Here is a 27441-nt window from a genome sequence, read left to right as displayed (position 1 = left end):
ATAAGAAGACAGTGATTCTTTGTGCCTTAAAAGATCAATTTGGCAATAAACGGTCCACATATTTTTATTTATTTTATAAATATTTTTACTCTATATTTATTATGTTTTAAATTTATGAAAATCAAGGAAATCAATGAAAATCTTTGATAAATTCTATTGCTCGTGTTTAGATATAAGCAACATTTTATTGTGTGCGTGCATGTGCTCACTTATCTGAGAAAGAACTTATGCAATTATGGAAGAACTACTGCTGGAACGTATAATAAAATAAAATTTAGATTACGAAGAGTTCTTAAACAGATTGATTGATCAATTTTTTTATATAAAGCCATTTTCAAGAAATGGATATTGTTTTTCCGATAGGAACATTTCCGAATACAGAGAAATATTTTTAATAACAGATCATCTATTTGCTTAAGTTTTTAGTATTCAGGTACGAAACCAGACAAAATATTGAAATGGATATTATGTCCCATATATTCTAATTTCTGTTGATAATAACCATTATCAATAAATCAAGTGAACTATAATACAACATTATCGGTGTTGATGGTTTACTAAACCAAATATATATCGTTTCTTATGCGGCTCAGTGGGATTGTGATATATTTTTACGACCGCGTTATTTACAGCACTGCTACTACTAGTAATCAGTGGACCACTGACTACTTATTGAAAAAGGCGTCGTCGTTTAATTATTGAAAATAATTATTAAATGTTAAAACCTGATAAAATGGGCACTTTAACCGATTTCGGACAGATAGCTTTGAAATGGGATCCCAAAAATTTGGAAATTCGCACAATGTCAGTTGAAAAAACTCTTGAACCTCTTGTTTTACAAGTTACCACTCTTGTAAATACTAAGGGCCCAAGCAAAAAGAAAAAAGGTAAAGTGTCTATTGTTTATAGTGCAATTTAGATAGATATAGTGCAATAAGTGTGAAAGAAACTTTATCCGAGTCGTGCATATTTGCTATGTGTGCATGTACCCTGATTTTTTTGATGATTTATAAGAGCAGTGTACATAAGAGATTTTCCGGAAGAAATGTTTTTACAATGGTTTTTTACATATGTACGTATTGGGACAACCTTTAATTTGTAGGATAGAAAGCAATTGAATTCTGACTCTTTTTATGCAAAAGGCTTAAAACAAAAAATATTTTTAAGTAAAAGTATGGTTTTAGTGCTCGACGAATCAATATTGCGAAAATATGTACAAATTTTAGAATTGATGATATATGTATGTATATATTTTATACCCCTTCAGTGTTTAAATTTATTTAATTCAGTTTTCAAATTAGTGATATATGCTAAAGAAATATATTTATTCTTAGTCAGTATCAACAGCTGAGTCCATATATCAATGTTCGTTCGTCCGTTTATGACCTATCTACATCAACCTTTTCCAAAAGTTTTTCTGTTGCAGGTAGTATACACGTTGCCAATAGATCTTGCGGTTGCATTCACCACCTTAACTCAGTATTTATCTCTAGGGCTTTATTAACCCTCTATTTGTATTAAAACCAAATGATTTTAACATTGGCATGTCTTAGGTATTCACCGCTAAGACAATTCATCACAAAACAACACATACATACACAATCATCGCTGTTAACCACCGCAGTTTATGTGCTTTTTAACGGGCAAATTATAAATAAATAAAATTCCGGTGCCTTGGCCGTTTTGTTGTCCCACGGAGTTATGACCTTCTTTTTGACTTCCAACTTGAGTTGGAATTTGGTCCAATTAACCTAACCTTAAAGTAAAAATATTAGTATAATGTATACAAAAATGTATAAAACCAATTTACCTTAAATGATCACATCGTGAATTGTACAAGTTGCTGCTTACAAGTTGCATCCATTCCCTGGAATAATTAATTAATTAAATTCGAAAATATTTACTATCTAAATGGCGATTGATCTGCTCTTTAACTGTGGGGATGTGTTGATGTCGTTTACGATATCAGCATTTCTCGCATACAAGGGCGCGTTAGTGAATGTACGCAACGCTCGGTTTGGTCCCCATATATGGACGCAATAGGTCATTGAATCGCTTTGAATAAACTAATGCTTAGCTTGCTCGCTGGTTTTAGTATCCAGTTCAGCTTTCTAAGCTCCTAGGGTCAATCCCACGTACTGCGCCTGGGGATATTGAGGGATAATCAGCACGCTTTATAGGTATGCCGTGTGGGGCTGCCGTTTTAGTGATCTTTTTGCTTTTCATAGGAATAATCAATGCGCTTTTGTAGGATCAGCATTGCGTAGAAAATCATCATGTCGTTTTTTGTATTGTGCGGGAATTTCTTTTGGTCGTCTTCAGTACTTCTTTTATTTGTCGGATCCCTCGAACGCATGAACCTGCGACGCAAGATTCTTTTTAACTTCACTAGATTGGAGACTTCATGTTTTAAAAAAGCACTGATGTGTTTATTGAACCATGATCCATGCTCTCCGGGATGGAGATAAGCTCAGAACGAATCCCTCCATAGATGGCCAAATCGAGTGCTAAAGACGGGCTGTACAGGTAATGCGTGGACCCTCCAGTTGGATACAGTCTGTCAATATTCTTCCACTAGCTGTACAGTTTCGATGATGATTTTGAACAAAAGGCTCAAGCTCAAGTGCCTTATTGGCCAGCACATCTGCGTTTTACACCCCGATTTTGAGTCCAATTTGACTCAAGGTTGGGTTTGATGAACCGGTTGGGAAGAAGGCCAGAGATTGCTTGTGCAGTGTGTTGAGATATTAGACCAGTGATGAGTGTCATCATGGACATCATCATTTGGAACATTTTGTCAAGCTGAGTTACGAGAAAGGACATTTTTTCATCATATTGGTTTTTGTTGCGGCCATTGCGTATCGTTATGAAAACTTCACAGTTACTGAGATGAATTTGGTTGCTGAAGCTGGCGGACCTTGATGTTGCTGTGGCCTTGGGTTTGTGTCCTGCATGGTTGCGTCTGACGGTTGCGATCAATTTGTTGGCTTTACTGATTCTGATTCCGATTCCTACTTCCAAATTAAGAAAATTCTTGCTGCTGCAGGTGATAACGCTCCCGTATAAAGCGCAATGCCTATGGGTACAGCTGACGCAATAGCTGTTTGTAGAGAGGGGCTAAAATGGGTTGTAGCTCCTCTACGTCGACTTACTGTCTTTTGGTAAGCGAGACATTTTACTGGATGAACTTATCGAAAGCAGTCCTCAATAGCATTTTGCTGACCACTTATTACATAGATAACTTCCTTATGGCTGTTTTTCTTTTGTAAGGTTAAAGGATTGGCACCTATGGAATTGCACGGCGTCGTCCTTTTTGTACTCATCTGAGTCTAAAGTCAGGACTGAAACGGAAATATCTAGGTGGCATTTTATGGAACAGTCTTATCTATTATTCTGAAAAGTCTTTTAATAGAATTGACGAAATTCTAGTTTGAGTTGATCTGTACGGTTGATTAATAATTAGCTTGAAGGACCCATTTTGTCTCGATAACCTTTGGATTTTATTATAATGGTTGACATTTTTCCACATTTAAATTATTTGCAATGACCGTTACTCATAGTTTAAAATTTTTATACACGTTACTCGTAGAGTAAAAGGGATAATAGATTCGTTGAAAAGTATGTAACAGGCAGAAGGAAGCGTTTCCGACCATATAAGGTATATATATTCTTGATCAGGATCAATTGCCGAGTCGATCTGGCCATGTCCGTCTGTGCGTCCGTATGAACGTCGAGATCTCAGGAACTACAAAATCTAGAAAGTTTAGATTATGCATACAGACTCCAGAGACATATACGCAGCGCAAGTATGTCGATTCATGTTGCCCCGCTTACTCTAACGCCCACAAACCGCCCAAAGCTGCCAAGGCCATACTTTTTCAAAATTAAAAATTTTTAAATTTCTATCGATTTAAAAAAAAAAAAATATTGCCGCGCCCACTCTAACGCCCACAAACAGCCCAAAGCTGCCACGCCTACACTTTTGAAAAATGTTTTGATATTTTTTCATTTTTGTATTAGTCTTGTAAATTTTTATCAATTTGCCAAAAAACTTTTTGCCACGCCCACTCTAACGCCCACAAACCGCCAAAAACTGTCAGTGTTGAAGACTCTTCTTCGCACTTCCACTAGCTGAGTAACGGGTATCAGATAGTCGGGGAACTCGACTATAGCGTTCTCTCTTGTTTTTCACTCATATGCATCTTAAGTACTAAATTTAGCAGTTAAAGGTAGTTGATTTAAATTGGTTGCAAGTGGTATGTATTCGATAAACTCTTCTTTAATGGCAGGTTAGTTTACCTAATAATTATTTCCTTGGTATTTTCGGGACACTTTTTGTAATGATTGCCAGTTTAGGATTAATAGTTTTCTAAACAAAACCTCACGGTTTGGATCACCTTGTGGCCTGTATCGAAAAACTTACAGACCTAATTTACCATATTGCTGATTTTAAAAGACCAGGCTTACTCGTAGAGTAAAAGTATGTAAAAGATAAAAGAAAGCGTATTCGACCATATAAGTACATTATTGATTTGGATCAATAGCGGAGTCGATCTGATTATGTCCGTCTGTCCGTCCTTATGAACGCCTCGTTCTCAGAAACAATAAAAGCTAGAAAGTTGAGATTGGGCTTGCAGACTAGACACACAGAGACGCAATACTCCCACTCACACAATTTTTATAATTTCGTGGATTTGTTCCATTTTTATATTTTTCTTGCCCATTTCTCAATATGTCAAAAAGAATGTTGAACTTTCTCGTTCGCACTCCCACTAGCAAAATAAGGATATCTGACAGTCGTGGGAATTTATTATAGCGTTCTCTATTTTTTTTAAGTTATGGTCAGCGTGCTGGTTGCTGGCAAATTGGTTCAGCAGTATCGTCAAATAACCCATTTGAATGATCTTCTATAACAATATCTCTAGTTCGTTATTGTATCATAATTATTATATTACTTATATTAATGTTATGTTTAATGGTTTCCAATTTGTTACATATTTTTAGGAAAATCAAAGCGGGCCAGCGCATTAGTTGCAGCTGTTGAAAAGGCTACAGAAAATTTTATTCAAAAAGGTGAACAGATTGCTTACGAGAATCCAGACATCACACAAGAAATGTTAACAGCTGTGGATGAAGTAAGAAAAACTGGAGATGCTATGAGCATTGCAGCAAGAGAATTTTCTGAAGATCCGTGCAGTTCCTTGAAGAGAGGAAATATGGTGCGCGCAGCTAGGAATTTGTTGTCAGCTGTAACCCGCTTGCTAATTTTAGCTGATATGGTAGATGTGCATTTGCTTTTGAAATCGCTCCATATTGTCGAGGACGATTTAAACAAACTAAAAAACGCTTCGAGTCAGGACGAGCTTATGGATAATATGAGGGTACGTCAGAATAAAAATATGTATACATATGAGTGCACCTCAACCAAAAGTTTTTGCGTTTTGGGTTTAGCAGTAATAATTTTTAATGCTCATCACTTTACATTTTATTTCATTAATTCCCGGTAAACCACTAAAAAACAAAATTACGGTGAATAAGGTTTTCAACATAGGCTTAGTATTCCAAAACAAAAACTTCTGAATCTTTAGACAGTAGTATTTTATTATAAATACCGTCCAAGATATTGATTTGATCCTTTCGAATAAATATGCCGAAGCAAAATGTAAAAAAAGTCAATTTGTACTAGTATATATTAATACCATGGACAAATGCCCCTAAGTTCCCATTTGCAGAGAGTAAAAACCTTATATATTTTAGCTGATAAAAATACATGTTACTTGTTGAGCAAAATGATATACTAGTTTTGATGACAAGTATAATACAGGTAGAAAAAAGCGTATATTCTGATTCGGTTAATTAGCTGTATAACGTCGAGATCTCGATATATAAGAAGAATATAATGTAATAATATTAATATTAAGCATGCATATTGCCGACGGAAATATTATAAAGGTTGTTGACTTTTTGATTTTATCATTTTTCTCGCCAATAAATTCAATGGATGTCTAAATAATTATAATTACTATAAACTAAACCGCAGCTAGCTAACAAATTCTAAACTAGCCGAGTAACGGTAATATCTCTATTGTTATATACCCGTTACTTGTAGAGACTATATTCGTTGAAAAGTACGTAACAGGCAGAAGGAACGGTTTCCGACCATATAAAGTATATGTATTCTTGATCATGAGCAATAGCCGAGTCGATCTGGCCATGTCCGTGTGCCATAAAAGTATTTTAGATTAACCTGTTTTCCATAATTCAGGTGGTTCTATTCAGGCATGCTCCGGTAATCAAATTCGTAAGATTTTTACGATTTCGATTTGAAATCGAAAATTTGATGCTCCGGTTTTCGAAATTGTAAGAATTTTTCGATTTGTAAAACGGGCACTTTTGTCTTCCCGAAATGTAAAGTAAAGGCCCTTTTTTATATCAAATCAGATCTTATTTACTTAGGGAAAAAAATAGTTTACTCAGTGGTCTATTGATATTTATTCCTTATCGCCACAAAATCATTCTGCTACTTAGTTATTTTATAAAAATATAATTTCTGACCACACCATTTGACAAACAAAATGTTGCGATGTTACGATTACCGGAGCATGCCTGATTATTGTAAAACAGCGTTTAGATATAGTTTCCTATATCAAGCTGTTTAAAATGTAACGTTTTGTTGCAGACAGACTAACAAAAAAAAAACTCAAACAAAATTCAAATTTTAAAAAATTAACCATTATTTTGCTTTTGGGAGTATCTACAGTAACATACAGAACACCCGATTAAACAAAAAATGTTTAATAGGTGCGGTCCGAAAAGAACATGCTTTAATATGAAGTGACATGCAATCAAACCGAATTATTTTTATTTTTATAATAATTTTCATAACACATAACACAACAAATTACTAACAACTTTTTTTTTGTAGCAATTCGGACGCAATGCAGGAGAACTTATAAAACAAGCAGCTAAACGTCAACAAGAACTTAAGGATCCCCAATTAAGAGACGACTTAGCAGCTGCTCGGGCGATGCTTAAAAAGCATTCAACAATGCTGTTAACTGCATCAAAAGTGTACGTTCGCCATCCGGAACTAGATCTAGCAAAAGTAAATCGCGATTTTATTCTAAAACAAGTTTGTGATGCTGTAAATACTATCAGCGATGTTGCCCAAGGAAAGTCATCCCAACCGACAGATATATACAGCGGAGCGGGAGAGTTGGCTGCAGCTTTAGACGACTTTGACGTAAGATCAACTAATCTATTACCATTTAAAATTTTGGTTTATATCGGTATTTTTATCAATATAAGGAAAAAGGTATTTAACTGTTATAAATAGTAGCATTAACATTAAAACCAAATGAAGAAAAAATACTTATAACACACTTTGGCGTTTCGTTAACGCTTCTTTTTTGTCTTAGCAAAAACTGTAAAAACGAGAGAATTTAACAGAAATTGTTAGAATATGTAAGGAAGGTGGGCAAGATAAAGCCTTCTCGATCAAAATTATTTAAAAAACCCACTTATTTTTCGATTATTCCGATTGCAGTTGCAGCTATATAATATAGTTTACAATCCCGCTCTTAATCTCAAATTATATGCTAACTGCAATATAAAGTAGACTTTTAAGAAAGTTTCATGCAGAATTAAAATCAGAGACGTTTGCGTAAAAACGCAGTTTGAACTCTGTTAGAGACAGACGCAGCGCAAGTTTTCTGACCCATGTTGCCACGCACACTCTAAAGCCCGCCAACCTGAAAAAAAATTGGCAGTGTTAAAGTCTCTTCGCACTTTCTATAGCTGAGCAACAGGTATCAGATAGTCGGGGAACTCGACTATAGCGTTCTCTGTTATAAATGTGAACTAAAAATTCTATATCTTCTTGTTTAACGTGCGTGTCTCATTAAATTCGGTATCGCTTAAATTCGGTACATAAATATATATATTTTTTATATAGTTTTTATTATTACTCGTAGATTTATGGGGTATACTAAATTCGTTGAAAAGTGTGTTACTGGCAGAAGAAAGCGTTTCCGACCATTTAAAGTATATATTATTGTTCAGGATCAATAGTCGATCTGTCCGTCCGTATGAACGTCGAGATCACAGGAACTATAAAAGCTAGATGGTTGAGATTAAGCATACAAATGACAAATGACATAGAGACTGGAGAGACGCAGCGCAAGTTTGTTGACCATTATTGCCACGCCCACAAACCGCCCAACACTGCTACGCAGACTTTTACAAAATATATTGATGTTTTTTTTATTTTATTATTAGTTTTATAAATTTCTATCAATTGGCAAAATCGCCCACTCTAACGCCCACAAACCGCTAAAAACTGTCAGTGCTGAAATTTCTCCTTCACACTTCCACTAGCTGAGTAACGGGTATCAGATAGTCGGAAAATTTGTCTATAGCGTTCTTTCTTGTTTTATTGCTATTGTTTTTTCTTATCCGATACTTTTCGGTGTTTGACACTGCAGGAGGGAATTGTAATGGATCCGATGACCTACAGCGAGAAGCGTTCACGCCAATTGCTCGAAGAGCGGTTGGAAAGTATTATTAGTGCAGCTGCATTGATGGCGGATGCAGACTGTACTCGAGACGAGCGACGGGAGAGAATTGTTGCCGAATGCAATGCTGTGCGGCAAGCTTTACAGGATTTGCTATCTGAGTATATGTCAAACGTAAGTAACTTGCTTTAAATGATTTTTTTTTAATCATGTTTTGTGTTTAGATGAGTCAAAAAGATAACAGCCCAGGACTCTCTCGAGCGATTGATCAAATGTGTCGCAAGACTCGTGACCTAAGAAGGCAATTGCGAAAAGCTGTTGTGGATCATGTTTCGGACTCTTTTTTGGAGACTACAACTCCTTTGCTAGATTTAATTGAAGCTGCAAAGTCGGGTAATGAAAAAAAAGTTCGCGAGAAGTCCGAAATATTTACTAAGCACGCTGAAAAACTAGTTGAAGTAGCAAATTTAGTATGTAGCATGTCAAACAATGAAGATGGTGTTAAAATGGTTCGATATGCTGCTGCCCAAATTGAAAGTCTTTGCCCGCAAGTAATAAATGCAGCATCGATATTAACTGTTAGACCGAATTCTAAAGTAGCTCAAGAAAATATGACTACTTATCGGCAAGCCTGGGAGGTGCAAGTTCGTATTTTAACCGAAGCAGTGGATGATATTACAACAATTGACGACTTCTTAGCAGTATCAGAGAATCACATTCTTGAAGATGTAAACAAATGTGTAATGGCCTTACAAGTTGGTGATGCCAGGGATTTGCGTGCAACTGCTGGTGCTATTCAAGGCCGATCATCACGAGTATGTAACGTTGTTGAAGCTGAAATGGACAATTATGAACCATGTATTTACACCAAACGAGTTCTAGAAGCAGTCAAAGTTCTCCGAGATCAAGGTATGTGTTAATTTTCATTTCTTATGAAGACTTGTTCCTATTACTTTCTGATTTGTTTGTTGTGTAATAACTTTTATTTTTGAAAAATAAATCTTTTATTTATTTATTTCGTTTTGAAAAATGTAAGTGTAATAAAATGTTTGTTAGGCTCAAAAAAAAAAAGAATGAATATAAAAAAATAACTATTTATAATGCTTGTGCATAGTCGTTTTAAGCACTGACGAGTGTGCATGCCAAGATCAATTCGGCTTGTAAATATCACATTGGTTTCTCGAGTATTTAAGTAAAACCTTGTTACGCAAAGACGTTAAATAAATGTTTGGTTTTAGTTATGATAAAATTCGACCAACGTGTAGGAGCAGCCGTTGGAGCCCTTTCAAATAATTCCAATAAGGATGTTGACGAAAATGACTTTATTGATGCTTCTCGTCTGGTGTACGACGGAGTTCGTGAAATTCGAAGAGCCGTTTTAATGAACCGAGTAAGTAGTATAAGAAGTCCATTTCGTTTCGACTCCTACGATAGCCTAAAGCCAAGAGAAACATATCCTCATCATGTTTTCATATGTTTTCTATAGAAAAGTCTAACCATTAATGCATAAAATAGGATCTAATTTGTTTAGTTGTCTATTAATTTATTTTAAATCAAGTAGTGTAATCAAAACGTATTTGTAAAATACATCCACAAAATCCCCCTTTTTTTGGGGATTTCTATCGGCCCTACGTGATCTATATGATAAGGTATGTGTGGTCTCCCTTATCAAATGTATTGAGATATTCTTCCTGTCTACCTGCTTTTGCGTTTATTAAAAAGCACTCAACATACCTTCCTGCTGCCTTTCAGCACTTTCTCTTTCAACTTTGAAACAAAAAAAGATTTCTCCACCACGGCTTTGTCCTTTGACTCATGTACATGATGGGATGTAAATCCCATCCTTTTACAACAGGACTGCGCCGAAAACAAACCCAGACGCGTCCATGAAAATTGTCCCTGTTTGTAACTCAATAACTATTTTCATGTTCAACTGGCGATACTCGCAGCAAATACGTTTCTGTCCATTATTTTTCGCTCCGAGTACTATTGGCGAAGTGTATTCTGCAGTACTGTACTTGATACTGAACATGCTTATCTATTATATTCTGCTCAGTGTAAAAAATGCGTCGAAACAAATGCGTGAAACACTGGAGTCTAGTCAGTAAGCATTGTCTCGACCGGACAATGAACGTTTCCTTTCGGCTTATATTTTTTTATCATACGTTTTACAACACTTTGTGGCAAATGCCAAAACTCTACGCCAAGCTTGCTCCGTGTTTGCTGTAAAGATACCATGGTCAAACTCTGCAATTCGTTGGAATCTTGGACCTGCTTTTTGAGTCCTGTTTGTATGAACTAGGTACCATCTTTCGTTATTTTTAACATCTCTAATCATCTAAATCAATTGGCTATGGCAATTCCATTAAAGCATACAGGTACCCGTGATGATTCGGTCTTCTTCTGTTGTAGTTCTTCAAGTCTACGATGAAAGTCTGCCGATGACACCCTCACAGTGAATTCATCAAGCAATGCGTTTTATAGAATTCTCCAATCACGATATCACTCTGACTAGAAATAAAAAACTTTGCCGCTCTTGTACTTGCTTTGCATAAAAGTTAAACCAAATACGTTTGTATTATTAAATGGTTCTTTTATTAGAGCCAACTGCTCTGAATTCTGGTCAATTACGAACTAAAATACAAATCAAATTTATTAAGGCCGCCAAGTCTTCGGTTGGAGGCAGCGGAACCAGCAGAGACCTTAGTTAGCGCCTCGTGCCGTCTGGAGCTTCATGCCTTCGACGTTCACCCAGCGCACACATGCCCGCCTCGCATTACGCTTACCCTTGCACATCGCTTTCGCTAAAGCGAAATGCGTTACTGGGCTGGCTCAGCGTTGTCGATGTTATTGTTGGCGCATCCGGTCTTGGATGGCATTTCGGCGGGTCGTTGCACACCTCTGACTTGCTCGTGTTAACTTATATAAAGATTTGCAAATGACTCCATTCTACCGTAATTGTACACTCTTCAAGTTCCTCTAACAACTGATTTAAGTCTTGTGAAAACTAGTTAATGAAAACTGTGTCCACCTAAAACTGGATTCCGCCAATACTCACCATGCCCTGCCTGCATATTATTTGATTTTACGGATACAACAGACCCTTTCTGATCATCATTCACTTAGATTTCTTCAAAATCCAGCCCAAGAGAGCAATAAAGTCTGTTTCGAAATTTTCTTTTTTCCCATGTTTTCTTCCATCTCTTACTCCTAATCGGCGATCTGCCAATACGAGAACGAGGGATTTCTTACATTATCCTCGGTTTTTGGGGCAACCTGACGTGGATCATCAAAAACGGGCGTGCGGTGCGACCACTTTAAAACTTGTTAATCCAATTTTTGATGGCCGCCATTTAAGAAGAAGAGTCACCGTACACAGCATCCAAACGATCTTTTATTTTAAACGCGATTTCGCTTCCATAAACAACGAATCACCGATCGATATTGCTTTTTCTTCATTTTTCTAAAACCCGCGGACACTCCCGCTATCACACGCGCTTCAGAGAACCGCCTAAGATAATGTACTACACGATAATAAATTACTGTTGTGATACTGGCGCCATCAGACGGTGAGGCTAAGTACTTATCGGACTACCCTTGTATACTTTATATGGTTGGAAACGCTGTTACATACTTTAAAAACAAATCGAGTATACCCTTTTACTCACCCTTATAATCACCGCCTGATCATAACTATATACTTTACAGGGTCCGAAACGCTTACCTCTACCTGTTTCATACTTTTCAACGAATCTATTTTAACCTATTCCTCTACAAGAACCAGTTATCTCAATAATCAGTTACCTCATAAATTTCCGACTAGAATATAGTACAAAGGTTTCGAAAACTATTTCCCAATTGCTAATAATAATTTATTTTTATTTTTAGAGCTCGGAAGATCTTGATACTGATACGGAATTTGAACCAGTTGAAGACCTAACCTTGGAAACTCGAAGTCGATGTGAGTAAACTCTGCATAAATATTTCGAATGAATATAATGCGGAATTTAACATTTTCCAAATTGGAGCCGTTGGGGCTGGTTGAACATAATGCACAAACTAATTAATACGCGTTTCATACTCGTCGAAATATATTAAAAAAGAAGATTTTTACGATTTGTTTGTCGTTTTGTATAAACCAACAGCTCATTTTGAAAATATTTGTAGTAAGACATTATGGAAAAACAGCTGGCTTAGTTTAAAAACATCAAAAACCAATTTTTTGAGCTCAAACTTTTTGGTCAAACTGATTTTGTATATCGATACCAGACAAATAATAAAATTAATCAACAAAATTTTTTTGTGTTATATTATTAGCAAGTGCTCATACCGGCGATCAAACCGTTGACGAATATCCGGATATTAGTGGCATATGTACAGCTCGGGTAAGTCATTGCTTACCATTTATATTAATAAAACCGGGAAATATGTTACAACAAAGTATGTATTTCAGGAAGCTATGCGAAAAATGACAGAAGAAGACAAACAAAAAATTGCTCAGCAAGTCGAGTTATTCCGTAGGGAAAAACTAACCTTTGATTCAGAAGTTGCTAAATGGGATGACACTGGAAATGACATTATTTTTCTGGCCAAACATATGTGTATGATTATGATGGAAATGACGGATTTTACTAGGTAAGTTCCATCATAAACGTATTTTCCTTTTTTGTGGCATTTCTCAAAACAAATCTTGTACGGGCAAATTGTCTCTTACATATTTTGATTAATTCTGAAATAACATACATATGCACATATCTTTAGGTATTAAAATTGTACTCGGTTTGAATAACTTATTAGTGCAACCAAGATACATACTACATGGCACTGGCAAAAACACTGAAAGTAGTTAATAGTAGGTAAAATACGCGTAGAAGAAAGATTTGCAAAATTTTTTTTTATTTGAAAGGTTTATCGATTACATGATGTATGGAATATGACATCATTCAAATGACCGCCACGGCTTCGGTTTGTGCAATTTTCGATGACTGTGGGCCGATCGGGCCGTATTTGATCGATGGTGTGGTGTATATTGACATTGAGGGCACCGGGTTGGCATAGACCTGCGACTTAAGCAAACCCCACAAGAAAAATTCCAGGGGACCATGTCCGGTAATTGCTCTTGCAGAACATCCATCGTAGAGTGTGCAGTGTGGCACGTAGCTGCGTCCTGTTAAAACCACATGTTGTCAAGATCCATGTTCTCGTTTTTAGGCCAAAATAAGTTCGTTATCATCGACCGGTATCGCTCACCTTTGGCGGGACGGCCACACCATTATCGCTTTCGAAAAAATACGGACCAATCACGCCTCCATCCGAAAATCCGCGCCAAACAGTCATTTTCTGCAGATGCATTGCCACTTGGTGAACCCCGTGTGGATTGGTGTCGTCCCAAATACGGCAATTTAGCTCGTTGACCATTCGTCAAAAAAAACGCCCGTTACCCGTTACTCGCAGAGTAAAAGGGTATACTAGATTAGTTGAAAAGTATGTAACAGGCAGAAGGAAGAATTTCCGACCAAATAAAGTATATATATTCTTGATCAGGATCAATAACCGAGTCGATCTGACCATGTCCGTCTGTCCATAACCATAAAGCTAGAAAGTTGAGATTAGGCATACAGGCGTAGACGCAGCGCAAGTTTGTCGATTCATGTTGCCACGCCCACTATAACGCCCACAAACCGCCCAAAACTGCCACGCCCACACTTTTGAAAAATAATTTAATATTTTTTCATTTTTGAATTGGTCTTGTAAATTTCTATCGATTTGCCTAACGCTCACAAACCGCCAAAAACTGTCAGTGTTGAAGACTCTCCTTCTCACTTCCACTAGCTGAGTAACGGGTATCAGATAGTCGGGGAACTCGACTATAGCGTTCTCTATTGTTTTTTTTTTTAAACAGAGCGGTTAGGATATTAAATTGATCCTTTGTACGACCAAGTTTTCCTGTCCGGATATCGGCGATCAACTTTCGCACTCCTGTAAATTCGGTACTTCCCAATTCATGCTTTCACCACTCTTGTACTGCCAAAGATTGATATGTTAAAAAACTTTTTCTAAACTATTAGGTTCGCCCTTCTGGCCAGAACCCGCTGCAACCTATGCAAACCATGGTGTACTCATTATTTTGTGTTAAAACTTGGACCCTTGCCCAGAGAAACTGCAAGAGATCCGACCACCTTTAGATGACGAACACAATGTTTCTTACCCATTCATGCTGCCATGGGAGTCATGACCCTACTGCGCTGGTAGGTGATCTGTTTCCCAAATAAACCGATCCCGTGACACTTAACACTTTCGACGAACAGCTTACTGACAAATTCTCCTCCGTCAACACTCTGTAGATGTTTGAGCCTGTTTGCTCAACCAGTCTCTTAAAATCGATTAGCTTCGACAGCACTTCGTTCGTTCCACTCAGAAAGTATACAAAATCTCTCGTGGATTGGACAGAAGGTCAAAAAATAGATGCAACCTCCCACACGTCTGCATGAATTATTTCTATAGCGCGGTTATTTGTCGCCTTTGGGAAATGCTGAAGATGCATTTTGCTGCCCATACACGTCATGCAGCTAATATTTGTTGGTACATAAATACAATTCCATTTAATAAAATCCTTTCATCACAAAGAAATTTAAGTGACCGAATCTACAGTTGCCATCCAAACACTTACTACGCCCGAAATCAAAAAAGTACAGGTTTCCAGCAGTAATGGCTCTCACGATGAATTCTCCATCTTGTGTTTCATATATCACAAATTACTTTGCATCTGTTCTGCAAAGCACTGTTTACTGACATAAAGATTCTTGTCGTGTTAGGTACGAACAGAACATTTTTGCAAGCTGTACACAAAGCTTTTTATATCTTGACGTCCTTTTAAAATCAAGAAATGCATCATTGGCCATCCGATGTGTTGTCTGTTTTCCCCATTTTTTTTCAAAAGCTCCTCTCATGATTTGTAATCATGAGTCGTTGTGATGTCTAATCACCACATTGATCTCCTTTAACAGGCTCCTTTGACGATTAACCGCGTTTTTTTAAACATATTCTTGCCATATTTTTTGGCATCACTCGAATACTGTGATTTTATGTGCCTTTTTACCATAATCGAAACGTACAATGTCTTTTAGTTTCCTGACTTTGTTTTGTCAAATATCTCTACTCAATTCCTTTACTATCGCTTATTTCCTTTAACAATACGGTGAGAACATCAAAAGAAGACAACTGATCTCGTGGTTCTAACCTGTCCTGGAAAGTTCGACAGCAATACTACGGTTCGAAGCTCCTCGTTTAGTTCTTTTCAAGTTCTAGACAGGGCAACCATTTCCACGAACTCACTAGTATAGGTCAACATACTATGTCTCTTTACAACTTTACCTTTCGTACAAGTCAGCTGGATTGATGAACCTCTATCAACTCCTTAGGCTTGGGCGTGCACTGCAGTGGAATAATTCTTTATGTAAGCGAACTGAAATGACATTAAACTCACTCAGTCACTCAGCCAATTTCATTGAATTAAGAAAAATTGATTACTACGTCATCCGTTCTTATAATAGTGTCTATAGAAGTTATGAGTTATGGTAATATGGACAAATTGGCAGACAACAACAATCCAAACCTTGACCACTAAACATCATAAGTGGGATCTATGCCGCATCATGAGTTTTCTGAGGAGCAACGGCGTGCAGAATCGGAATTTTGGCGGAACTAGTATGGATGTGGAAGTGACGCCAGGACGTGGTTAGCAGTCCAGTCATCATGATATCCTACCGAAATTCAACCCTGACGCGGCATGCGTAGAGGGAGCAAAGTGGTGTGCAAATAGCTATATAATTTTATTGGAGCACCACATGCAGGGAAGTAAATTGATCACGGCCACTGTAACTGAGCAACTGCATGGAGGGAAGTGCATCCCAGTGGCATACACAGTGGTGCGAGTTGGTAAAAGATCCAGGAATTATTTTCTTGAGCGCTTCGAAACCGGAGAGACGTCGGCTGCCATGTTTTTGAGTTTCTAACTAACTTGTCTAACTAACTTGCCGACTAGGTTTAGAGCTGGGGTCGGTTTGGAGAGACTTGGATCGCAGTCGTCACACAGTCGTACCATTACCAATACGTAGACAAATAAAAACAAACAAATATAAGGAGCGGAAAGGGAAGTTTTAGTTGTAGTTAGGGAATGAAGGTAGCTCAGAAAGCAGTTGTAGCATTAGATGGTGGTTTCTTCCGGTCTATACATGCCTTCCTAGAAATATGTTTAATTCCGTCTTGCTTTCGCCATTTGTGAACACCGTTCCTTCCTCATGTGACCTTAAAATAAATCAACAGTTCTTTACATTATTTTTGTGATTTAATTTGAAAATCTCTGTTAACATTTCGATACGTGTTTCCTATTTTTTTTTGTTTCATTATATATTCTTCATTAAAATTCCGATTTAAATTCAAGCTACATGTATCTATTCCCCTACAATCTAACTCCCAATATCATCCTATTATCTCTGAATAATTACTGCACTGCTCTTATTTCGAACTTCAAACTACAAATCTTGAACTTATTTCTTATTCGGACGAGAGCTTCTTGGGGCAACATAAACAATAAGGCTTAGAGCGAGCGGCAATGCCGTACTTACTGAGATTCTCACTTAGTCTAAAGGCTTGAAGACTTAATCCGAGGTGATCTTAAATTATGCATGGAAAAATACACTATAAACCTAGTCATCCTACACATAAGTAGATTACACGTTAATGTCATAAGTTACTTATACTTATTCTAACTCTAATCCGAAGGAGATAGAATAAATTAAAAGGCATGACTTGGTTAGGCCGCGTTACTGGTTCCCGGTATGGCGGCCTGTGTCTGAAGGTAACTTTAATTACAAGGCTGATACCCAAAACCATGTGGTATCCTGTGATACCACAGGATCCATATACCAAAATAACTTGAAAATAAGTATCACCAGACTAGCTAAATCGAAGCTCCTGCCTAGGCAGAAGCCGCAATCACGATTTCCAAGTGATATTGACTTACACGCGGCCTATAGATATTTCGCTAGGCACTGATGTACGGGTGATAAGCTTCTGCATTCCGAAATATCCATGGTGTAGAAAGGTGCCAACTCTCTCCCGTTTAGGTCCTCCAGTAAGTACAATGAATTTCCTATTTGCTTTTTATACCCGTTACTCGAAGAGTAAATAGGTGTACTAGATTTGTTGAAGAGTATGTAACAGGCAGAAGGAAGCGTTTCCGACCATATAAAGAATACATATTCTTGATCAGGATCAATAGCCGAGTCGATCTGGTCATGTCCGTCTCTCTGTATGAACGTCGAATGTTTTGTGATATGTTTCTATTAGACTTGTAAATTTCTATCTATTTTCAGAATAGCTTTTCGCCCACTCTAACGCCAACAATCCACCCAAAACTGTCACGCCCACACTTTTGATTTTAATTTAATTTAATTTTTTTGATTTCATTTTATTATTTTTCTCCCAATTTCTACCAAAATTTCAGGAAATGTTTAAATTTCTCGTTTGCTCTTTCACTAGCTGCGAAACGGGTATTTGATAGTCGGGTATTTCTTGTAGCAATTAAAGCTTATTTAATGTATAACATTTTAAGTAAACTAAGAAGTAGGAGCAATAGCAACATAGGCCCTTCACTCGTTTGGGGTGATGGATTATGTATTAATTTTCATTTTTGGAAAAAGGTGATTATTTTCTTGATATTTTCGTTTGTTGGGTAAGCAACTACATTAATTGGGGTGTCCAATTGAAAGGTGTCATGGATAAACTCTGTTTATCGTTTATCGAACTCTGTTCGTCGTTTTCGTTGCCCTATATGCTAATGTGAGTTCTAGATAAGTTTAATATGTTGTGTATGGGTTCGTAACGAGAATTTAGGGCGTTGATAGCATGTTTTACCGTTTTAATGCAGTTTTAAGTGCATCGTTTATTATTATTATAACTTTGGAAAAGACTGAAGATTAGCCAGCTTTTATTTTCCTTGTTTCGCAAGATTCAAAATTTAATTTTTTATAAGGATTGATTTTAATTGGTGAATAATGCTGATTGAGCTTTTGTCATTTTTATGCTTTAATATTTAAATTTCTTATTGGATGTCATATGATTGTTTCTAAATAAATTTATTTAATTTTTCTTGGGAGGCAGATAATGGCGATTAGGAAATTTTAGGCGATTAAATATGGGATGACATGTAGGGAACAAGACCTTGTGGTGTGTTGTTGCTAAAAATATTGTTGGTTCTGAAGTTACTGTTAAAATTGTTCTCGTCAGCACGGAATGTGTTAGGTATTTCAGATGGGTATGTGGTATTTATTTAGGTAAGGGGGTTGTGTATGCATGTATACAATTGGTGGGCTAAAGACCGAAAAGACGTTTAATATACTATAATAATGTCTTTCTCGATGCGTTGCGATTGAGGAGTAAGTTTTAGGTTAAGCCTTTTTTAACTTCTTTAATTGCCTTTGAAACTTCGCGTTGCCCATATTAGACTTTAATATGTTTTTTTTATTTCTTTTAAGCATTTTTATTACATATATTTTGACTTTTTTAGTAATGAAAGTAATTAAAACGTTTGTAATTTAAAATCTTGTAATACCATACGTTAAGACCAACTATATATTTTTCGTCCCAACATTCTTTATACAACTTAATGGTTTCGAAAATTTTATTTTTGTCCCCACTGCCTCCATTAAAGCTATTTTCGTTTTTGAGTGTTCTTTTTTTAAAGCTACTAAGAGAGAACCACGTAGTAGAGTTCTCCGAACATAAGATAACCGTTACTTTTCTTTTTTTTAAAGCTAAAAGCTTTATATATAAAACAATTTTAACATTTTTCTGGATAGGAATTGGAAACAAAATAAGTAAAAACAAATTTTTAATTTCTTCACAATATAAGCGTGGGAGTTTTGCGCTGTGTGTGGGCGTTAGAGTGAGCAAAGTACATGCAAAAACCTTTCTAAAACTACTCACTAAAGGAAGACTTTCTAAAATTGTATTTGATTTTATCTAATTGAGAACTTTTTATTTCAGAGGACGAGGTCCTTTAAAAACTACCATGGATGTTATTAACGCAGCTAAAAAAATTTCTGAAGCTGGTACTAAGCTGGATAAACTAACCAGGGAAATAGCAGAGCAATGTCCAGAAAGCAGTACAAAAAAGGACCTCTTGGCGTATTTGCAACGCATTGCCCTATATTGTCATCAAATTCAAATAACTTCGAAAGTAAAAGCAGATGTTCAAAATATAAGCGGTGAACTTATTGTTTCCGGGGTCAGTATAATATTAAAGTTTATGAAAACTGATATTTTAAGATTTTTTTTATAGCTGGATAGTGCTACATCGTTAATTCAAGCGGCTAAAAATTTAATGAACGCCGTTGTATTAACGGTAAAGTACTCATATGTGGCATCAACAAAATATACAAGGCAAGGAACTGTGTCTGTAAGTTTCTTCGTTAATAAAAAATCGACGGCCTTAAACTATTTACATTTTTTTATAGTCCCCAATTGTAGTATGGAAAATGAAAGCACCAGAAAAAAACCTTTGGTCAGGCCGGAAAAACCAGAAGAAGTACGAGCCAAAGTTCGCAAGGGATCTCAAAGAAGATTCAAACCCTATCCATGCATTATCTGAGTTCCAAAGTCCTGCTGACGCTGTTTAAAAATTGATTTTCTATCAATATCTATTAATTACCATAAACAAAGTAGTATTAAAATCATTGCGCTTATCTATGGTTACGAGGGCTGCTATATATAATTCTGGCCTTATAATGAAAATACGAATATTTATCAACGAAAATGGTTTTATTGTTTTTCAAAACATATGCGCTCAAACCAATTTTCGAAACACTTTTTCCACTCCGATTGAGATGCTTCAACAGCATCTCCTGGCGAGGAAAATTGTTGACCACGCATTATTTTCTTAATCTGTGAGAAAAAAAAAAAGTCATTGAGTGCCAAGTCAGGGTTGTACGGCGGATGACCCATCAATTCGACGTTTTGGCCGGTCAAAAAGGCGCTGGTTGAGCCGATGTGTAAGAAGAGCTCGCATTGTTATGATGCACAATGATTCGTCTTCTCATGGTCGTTTTTCCCATTTCTCCGAAGACTTCAGGCAAACAAATGGTGTTTGCTCAAGCGGAACAGTATCACACATGACCAGTTTTGCCAAAAAAACAGGCTACCATTTGCTTCGAAGTGCTTCTTCCACGAACAACTTTCGTTGGATTTGGCTCGTCTTGGAAGACCCACACGGTCGATAGCTCTTGTTTCGGGATCATACGGATAGATCAATGATTCGTCACCTGTGACGATCTTATAAAGGTCATTTAAAGCACCGCGATCGTATTTTTCAGCCTTTCTTTGAGCGATTGTTAGATTGTGCGGGATCCAACGAGAACAAACCTTTTTTACGGCCATACAAAGATTTTAGTTCATCAATACACTCTTGTCGTGATAATCCACGTCGAAGGTTGTGAAAAATGATCGCCCGAAAATGTTCACGAGTTCATTTCATTTTTTGGCCGAAATGAATTTTTTAATTCCCTGTAAATAAAACAGTTCACAATTAAATAACAAAACGTTGTGAGTGATGTTATCCTACAAAATGTCAAACTTTCCAATGGAAATGTCAGATTGCACCTGGCAACCTTTAGTATTGTCTAGGCCAGAAATATATAGCAGCCCTCGTATTTAAATGCTGCAATCTATTCAATTACATTCTTATATTACAATAATCGACCCTATAAAATATAATAAAAATACATATAAAAACCTTTTCTGATCATTTGTTATTTCTTGACCTCGTGTAGTTTAAAAAAGTTTAGTTTAAAGAAATTTAATTTATAAACATACTGGACTTTTGACATATTTGAAAATTTTAAATTGTCTAGTTATACCTAGTAAACGGGTATTGTATTATCAGCTTTCGTCGCGATAAGTCGATTGATTAGCTATTCTCTAAAAAACAAGTGGTCTCGTGGGTGTTCTTATCTCGAGCTCGGCTTATAAATCTATTTTTAGACATCGCCCACGCGGTGTCCGATAATCGGTGCAATTAAACTCAGATTACAGAGTACAAAGCGCACTTTACTTCTCTGCCCTAGGGGCTAGAGCTTACCTCACGCTCGCTCTTATTGTTGGCTTGAGTTAAATAATAAGAACAATATCCAAATATGAACTGTGGTGATTAACCTATTTTTCGTAATAGAAAAATTGATTAATCAAAATGGACAAGAAAACAATATCTAGCTCAAAGCCTTAGTAAGGTCATTTGACGCTGAAAGATGAAAGAAGTTGCTGGTACTAAGCTGGATAAACTAACCAGGGAAATAGCAGAGCAATGTCCAGAAAGCAGTACAAAAAGGACCTCTTGGCGTATTTGCACGCATTGCCCTATATTGTCATCAAATTCAAATAACTTCGAAAGTAAAAGCAGATGTTCAAAATATAAGCGGTGAACTTATTGTTTCCGGGGTCAGTATAATATTAAAGTTTATGAAAACTGATATTTAAGATTTTTTTTATAGCTGGATAGTGCTACATCGTTAATTCAAGCGGCTAAAAATTTAATGAACGCCGTTGTATTAACGGTAAAGTACTCATATGTGGCATCAACAAAATATACAAGGCAAGGAACTGTGTCTGTAAGTTTCTTCGTTAATAAAAAAATCGACGGCCTAAACTATTTACATTTTTTTATAGTCCCCAATTGTAGTATGGAAAATGAAAGCACCAGAAAAAAACTTTGGTCAGGCCGGAAAAACCAGAAGAAGTACGAGCCAAAGTTCGCAAGGGATCTCAAAAGAAGATTCAAAACCCTATCCATGCATTATCTGAGTTCCAAAGTCCTGCTGACGCTGTTTAAAATTGATTTTCTATCAATATCTATTAATTACCATAAACAAAGTAGTATTAAAATCATTGCGCTTATCTATGGTTACGAGGGCTGCTATATATAATTCTGGCCTTATAATGAAATACGAATATTTATCAACGAAAATGGTTTTATTGTTTTTCAAAACATATGCGCTCAAACCAATTTTCGAAACACTTTTTCCACTCCGATTGAGATGCTTCAACAGCATCTCCTGGCGAGGAAAATTGTTGACCACGCATTATTTTCTTAATCTGTGAGAAAAAAAAAAAGTCATTGAGTGCCAAGTCAGGGTTGTACGGCGGATGACCCATCAATTCGACGTTTTGGCCGGTCAAAAAGGCGCTGGTTGAGCCGATGTGTAAGAAGAGCTCGCATTGTTATGATGCACAATGATTCGTCTTCTCATGGTCGTTTTTCCCATTTCTCCGAAGACTTCAGGCAAACAAATGGTGTTTGCTCAAGCGGAACAGTATCACACATGACCAGTTTTGCCAAAAAAACAGGCTACCATTTGCTTCGAAGTGCTTCTTCCACGAACAACTTTCGTTGGATTTGGCTCGTCTTGGAAGACCCACACGGTCGATAGCTCTTGTTTCGGGATCATACGGATAGATCAATGATTCGTCACCTGTGACGATCTTATAAAGGTCATTTAAAGCACCGCGATCGTATTTTTTCAGCCTTTCTTTGAGCGATTGTTAGATTGTGCGGGATCCAACGAGAACAAACCTTTTTTACGGCCATACAAAGATTTTAGTTCATCAATACACTCTTGTCGTGATAATCCACGTCGAAGGTTGTGAAAAATGATCGCCCGAAAATGTTCACGAGTTCATTTCATTTTTTGGCCGAAATGAATTTTTTAATTCCCTGTAAATAAAACAGTTCACAATTAAATAACAAAACGTTGTGAGTGATGTTATCCTACAAAATGTCAAACTTTCCAATGGAAATGTCAGATTGCACCTGGCAACCTTTAGTATTGTCTAGGCCAGAAATATATAGCAGCCCTCGTATTTAAATGCTGCAATCTATTCAATTACATTCTTATATTACAATAATCGACCCTATAAATATAATAAAAATACATATAAAACCTTTTCTGATCATTTGTTATTTCTTGACCTCGTGTAGTTTAAAAAAGTTTAGTTTAAAGAAATTTAATTTATAAACATACTGGACTTTTGACATATTTGAAAATTTTAAATTGTCTAGTTATACCTAGTAAACGGGTATTGTATTATCAGCTTTCGTCGCGATAAGTCGATTGATTAGCTATTCTCTAAAAAACAAGTGGTCTCGTGGGTGTTCTTATCTCGAGCTCGGCTTATAAATCTATTTTTAGACATCGCCCACGCGGTGTCCGATAATCGGTGCAATTAAACTCAGATTACAGAGTACAAAGCGCACTTTACTTCTCTGCCCTAGGGGCTAGAGCTTACCTCACGCTCGCTCTTATTGTTGGCTTGAGTTAAATAATAAGAACAATATCCAAAATATGAACTGTGGTGATTAACCTATTTTTCGTAATAGAAAAATTTGATTAATCAAAATGGACAAGAAAACAATATCTAGCTCAAAGCCCTTAGTAAGGTCATTTGACGCTGAAAGGATGAAAGAAGTTGCTGGTACTAAGCTGGATAAACTAACCAGGGAAATAGCAGAGCAATGTCCAGAAAGCAGTACAAAAAAGGACCTCTTGGCGTATTTGCAACGCATTGCCCTATATTGTCATCAAATTCAAATAACTTCGAAAGTAAAAGCAGATGTTCAAAATATAAGCGGTGAACTTATTGTTTCCGGGGTCAGTATAATATTAAAGTTTATGAAAACTGATATTTTAAGATTTTTTTTATAGCTGGATAGTGCTACATCGTTAATTCAAGCGGCTAAAAATTTAATGAACGCCGTTGTATTAACGGTAAAGTACTCATATGTGGCATCAACAAAATATACAAGGCAAGGAACTGTGTCTGTAAGTTTCTTCGTTAATAAAAAAATCGACGGCCTTAAACTATTTACATTTTTTATAGTCCCCAATTGTAGTATGGAAAATGAAAGCACCAGAAAAAAAACCTTTGGTCAGGCCGGAAAAACCAGAAGAAGTACGAGCCAAAGTTCGCAAGGGATCTCAAAAGAAGATTCAAAACCCTATCCATGCATTATCTGAGTTCCAAAGTCCTGCTGACGCTGTTTAAAAATTGATTTTCTATCAATATCTATTAATTACCATAAACAAAGTAGTATTAAAATCATTGCGCTTATCTATGGTTACGAGGGCTGCTATATATAATTCTGGCCTTATAATGAAAATACGAATATTTATCAACGAAAATGGTTTTATTGTTTTTCAAAACATATGCGCTCAAACCAATTTTCGAAACACTTTTTCCACTCCGATTGAGATGCTTCAACAGCATCTCCTGGCGAGGAAAATTGTTGACCACGCATTATTTTCTTAATCTGTGAGAAAAAAAAAAAGTCATTGAGTGCCAAGTCAGGGTTGTACGGCGGATGACCCATCAATTCGACGTTTTGGCCGGTCAAAAAGGCGCTGGTTGAGCCGATGTGTAAGAAGAGCTCGCATTGTTATGATGCACAATGATTCGTCTTCTCATGGTCGTTTTTCCCATTTCTCCGAAGACTTCAGGCAAACAAATGGTGTTTGCTCAAGCGGAACAGTATCACACATGACCAGTTTTGCCAAAAAAACAGGCTACCATTTGCTTCGAAGTGCTTCTTCCACGAACAACTTTCGTTGGATTTGGCTCGTCTTGGAAGACCCACACGGTCGATAGCTCTTGTTTCGGGATCATACGGATAGATCAATGATTCGTCACCTGTGACGATCTTATAAAGGTCATTTAAAGCACCGCGATCGTATTTTTCAGCCTTTCTTTGAGCGATTGTTAGATTGTGCGGGATCCAACGAGAACAAACCTTTTTTACGGCCATACAAAGATTTTAGTTCATCAATACACTCTTGTCGTGATAATCCACGTCGAAGGTTGTGAAAAATGATCGCCCGAAAATGTTCACGAGTTCATTTCATTTTTTGGCCGAAATGAATTTTTTAATTCCCTGTAAATAAAACAGTTCACAATTAAATAACAAAACGTTGTGAGTGATGTTATCCTACAAATGTCAAACTTTCCAATGGAAATGTCAGATTGCACCTGGCAACCTTTAGTATTGTCTAGGCCAGAAATATATAGCAGCCCTCGTATTTAAATGCTGCAATCTATTCAATTACATTCTTATATTACAATAATCGACCCTATAAAATATAATAAAAAATACATATAAAAACCTTTTCTGATCATTTGTTATTTCTTGACCTCGTGTAGTTTAAAAAAGTTTAGTTTAAAGAAATTTAATTTATAAACATACTGGACTTTTGACATATTTGAAAATTTTAAATTGTCTAGTTATACCTAGTAAACGGGTATTGTATTATCAGCTTTCGTCGCGATAAGTCGATTGATTAGCTATTCTCTAAAAAACAAGTGGTCTCGTGGGTGTTCTTATCTCGAGCTCGGCTTATAAATCTATTTTTAGACATCGCCCACGCGGTGTCCGATAATCGGTGCAATTAAACTCAGATTACAGAGTACAAAGCGCACTTTACTTCTCTGCCCTAGGGGCTAGAGCTTACCTCACGCTCGCTCTTATTGTTGGCTTGAGTTAAATAATAAGAACAATATCCAAAATATGAACTGTGGTGATTAACCTATTTTTCGTAATAGAAAAATTTGATTAATCAAAATGGACAAGAAAACAATATCTAGCTCAAAGCCCTTAGTAAGGTCATTTGACGCTGAAAGGATGAAAGAAGTTGCTGGTAAGACACCAGCTGAAATACGCGCTATAATCGCAAGAGACATAGCCTTAAATCTACAAACGCAGTTACGACCAGCTCAGCTACCTTTGTTACTAGCACAGTCACAACGTTCGTTGTGAATACTACTATAACAAATACAGTACGTTCCCTAACTGGTACTAGTGTTTGTTCTTTAACGTCTTCGGAAACAGAACCCTTCATCACTCAAACGGCTGATGATTCGAATAAGTGCTCGTTTCAATCACTTATATCTGTGGGCAGAAAACGTAAAGGGAACTCAAACAGTTGTCAAAAAGACAAATCCAAGAAGCAGGCTCCTCAGCCGCAGAAGTTCCCATCTAAAGATGAGGCACGCTCCCTGCCCTCACTAAGTAACAACAGATTTGCAGCCTTAGCTGATGAAGCAGATAAAATCATGCAAGTAGATCTGCCTGAAAGTAGCTCTGATGAAGAGGAAGCAACTCCAGCTGCTGATAATAAAAGTAGGCAATCCTCAAAAATGGTTAAGCCTCCGGCCATTTGTGTCCCTAACATCAACAATCCTCACTCATTGGCGCAGGCGCTTAATTCGTGTGCTGGTGAAAACAATTATACGCTACGTACATCAAAATTTGGATGCAGTTGTAAGGAAATTAACTTCCCTCAACTGTAAGTTCTGGCATCACCAACGCAAAGAGGACAAAGCGTACAGAGCTGTACTTAAAGGAATGCATGCAAGCGTTCCCAGGACACAAATTGAGAAAGCATTTGCTGAACTTGGTTAGGAAGCTCTCAACATATACAGTCCGATGAAGCAACTATCAACCATAAGACCAGGCAAAACCTGTTCTTTGTTAATCTGAAACACGGCGTAAATATTTCTGAAGTACTAAAGGTAACGCAACTCGGTAGACACAGAGCCACCATAGAACGCGCTCTTCGCAGGAAAGAAGTGCTGCAATGTATGAGATGCCTCATCTTTGGACACTACAAGAACTACTGTCTACAGGACCCTATATGGCCCTCAAGCAACTGGCTCTATGCTGTGCACGAGTAGTAATTATCTGTGCATCAACTGCGGTGGTGATCATGCTTCAACGGACAAAGTCTGCCCTGTCAGGGTCGAAAAAATAAAGAAGCTCAGGCCAAACCCAAGACTCCCTGCATTTACTAATAATAGCAACTCTGCCAGCTCAAAAAGAGGTGAAAGC

General features: G+C 36.9%; 2 protein-coding genes and 1 long non-coding RNA gene across 4 annotated transcripts; 2 read left to right on the top strand and 1 right to left on the bottom strand.

Moving 5' to 3' along the window:
- Positions 1–648: 648 nt before the first annotated feature.
- LOC120448667 (catenin alpha) lies at positions 649–25724 on the top strand. 2 transcript variants are annotated; one of them, XM_039630804.2, is made up of 12 exons: positions 649–887; positions 5005–5381; positions 6926–7243; positions 8484–8687; positions 8738–9422; positions 9752–9903; positions 12402–12474; positions 12831–12898; positions 12967–13148; positions 19563–19803; positions 19858–19974; positions 24444–25724. In XM_039630804.2, the coding sequence occupies exons 1-12, from the start codon at positions 716–718 to the stop codon at positions 24606–24608; spliced, it is 2754 nt and encodes a 917-aa protein (XP_039486738.1). In that variant the 5' UTR covers positions 649–715; the 3' UTR covers positions 24609–25724. The 2 variants fall into 2 exon arrangements, with proteins under 2 accessions (XP_039486738.1, XP_039486737.1); XM_039630803.2 differs by lacking the exon at positions 24444–25724 and adding an exon at positions 20033–20950.
- Positions 13357–13883, bottom strand: LOC122756470. The gene is made up of 2 exons (XM_044006227.1): positions 13764–13883; positions 13357–13680 (listed from the first exon to the last, which is right to left on the bottom strand). Exons 1-2 carry the CDS (start codon positions 13863–13865, stop codon positions 13453–13455), a joined length of 330 nt encoding a protein of 109 aa, XP_043862162.1. The 5' UTR covers positions 13866–13883; the 3' UTR covers positions 13357–13452.
- On the top strand, positions 21917–23153 carry LOC120448673. The gene is made up of 3 exons (XR_005616124.1): positions 21917–22007; positions 22061–22177; positions 22236–23153. It is a non-coding gene; the product is annotated as an uncharacterized LOC120448673 (long non-coding RNA).
- Positions 25725–27441: the final 1717 nt, after the last annotated feature.

This window comes from Drosophila santomea, chromosome 3L (assembly GCF_016746245.2).
Source record: "Drosophila santomea strain STO CAGO 1482 chromosome 3L, Prin_Dsan_1.1, whole genome shotgun sequence".
NCBI lineage: Eukaryota > Metazoa > Arthropoda > Insecta > Diptera > Drosophilidae > Drosophila > Drosophila santomea.
This window is presented reverse-complemented; position numbering and strand designations above follow the sequence as displayed.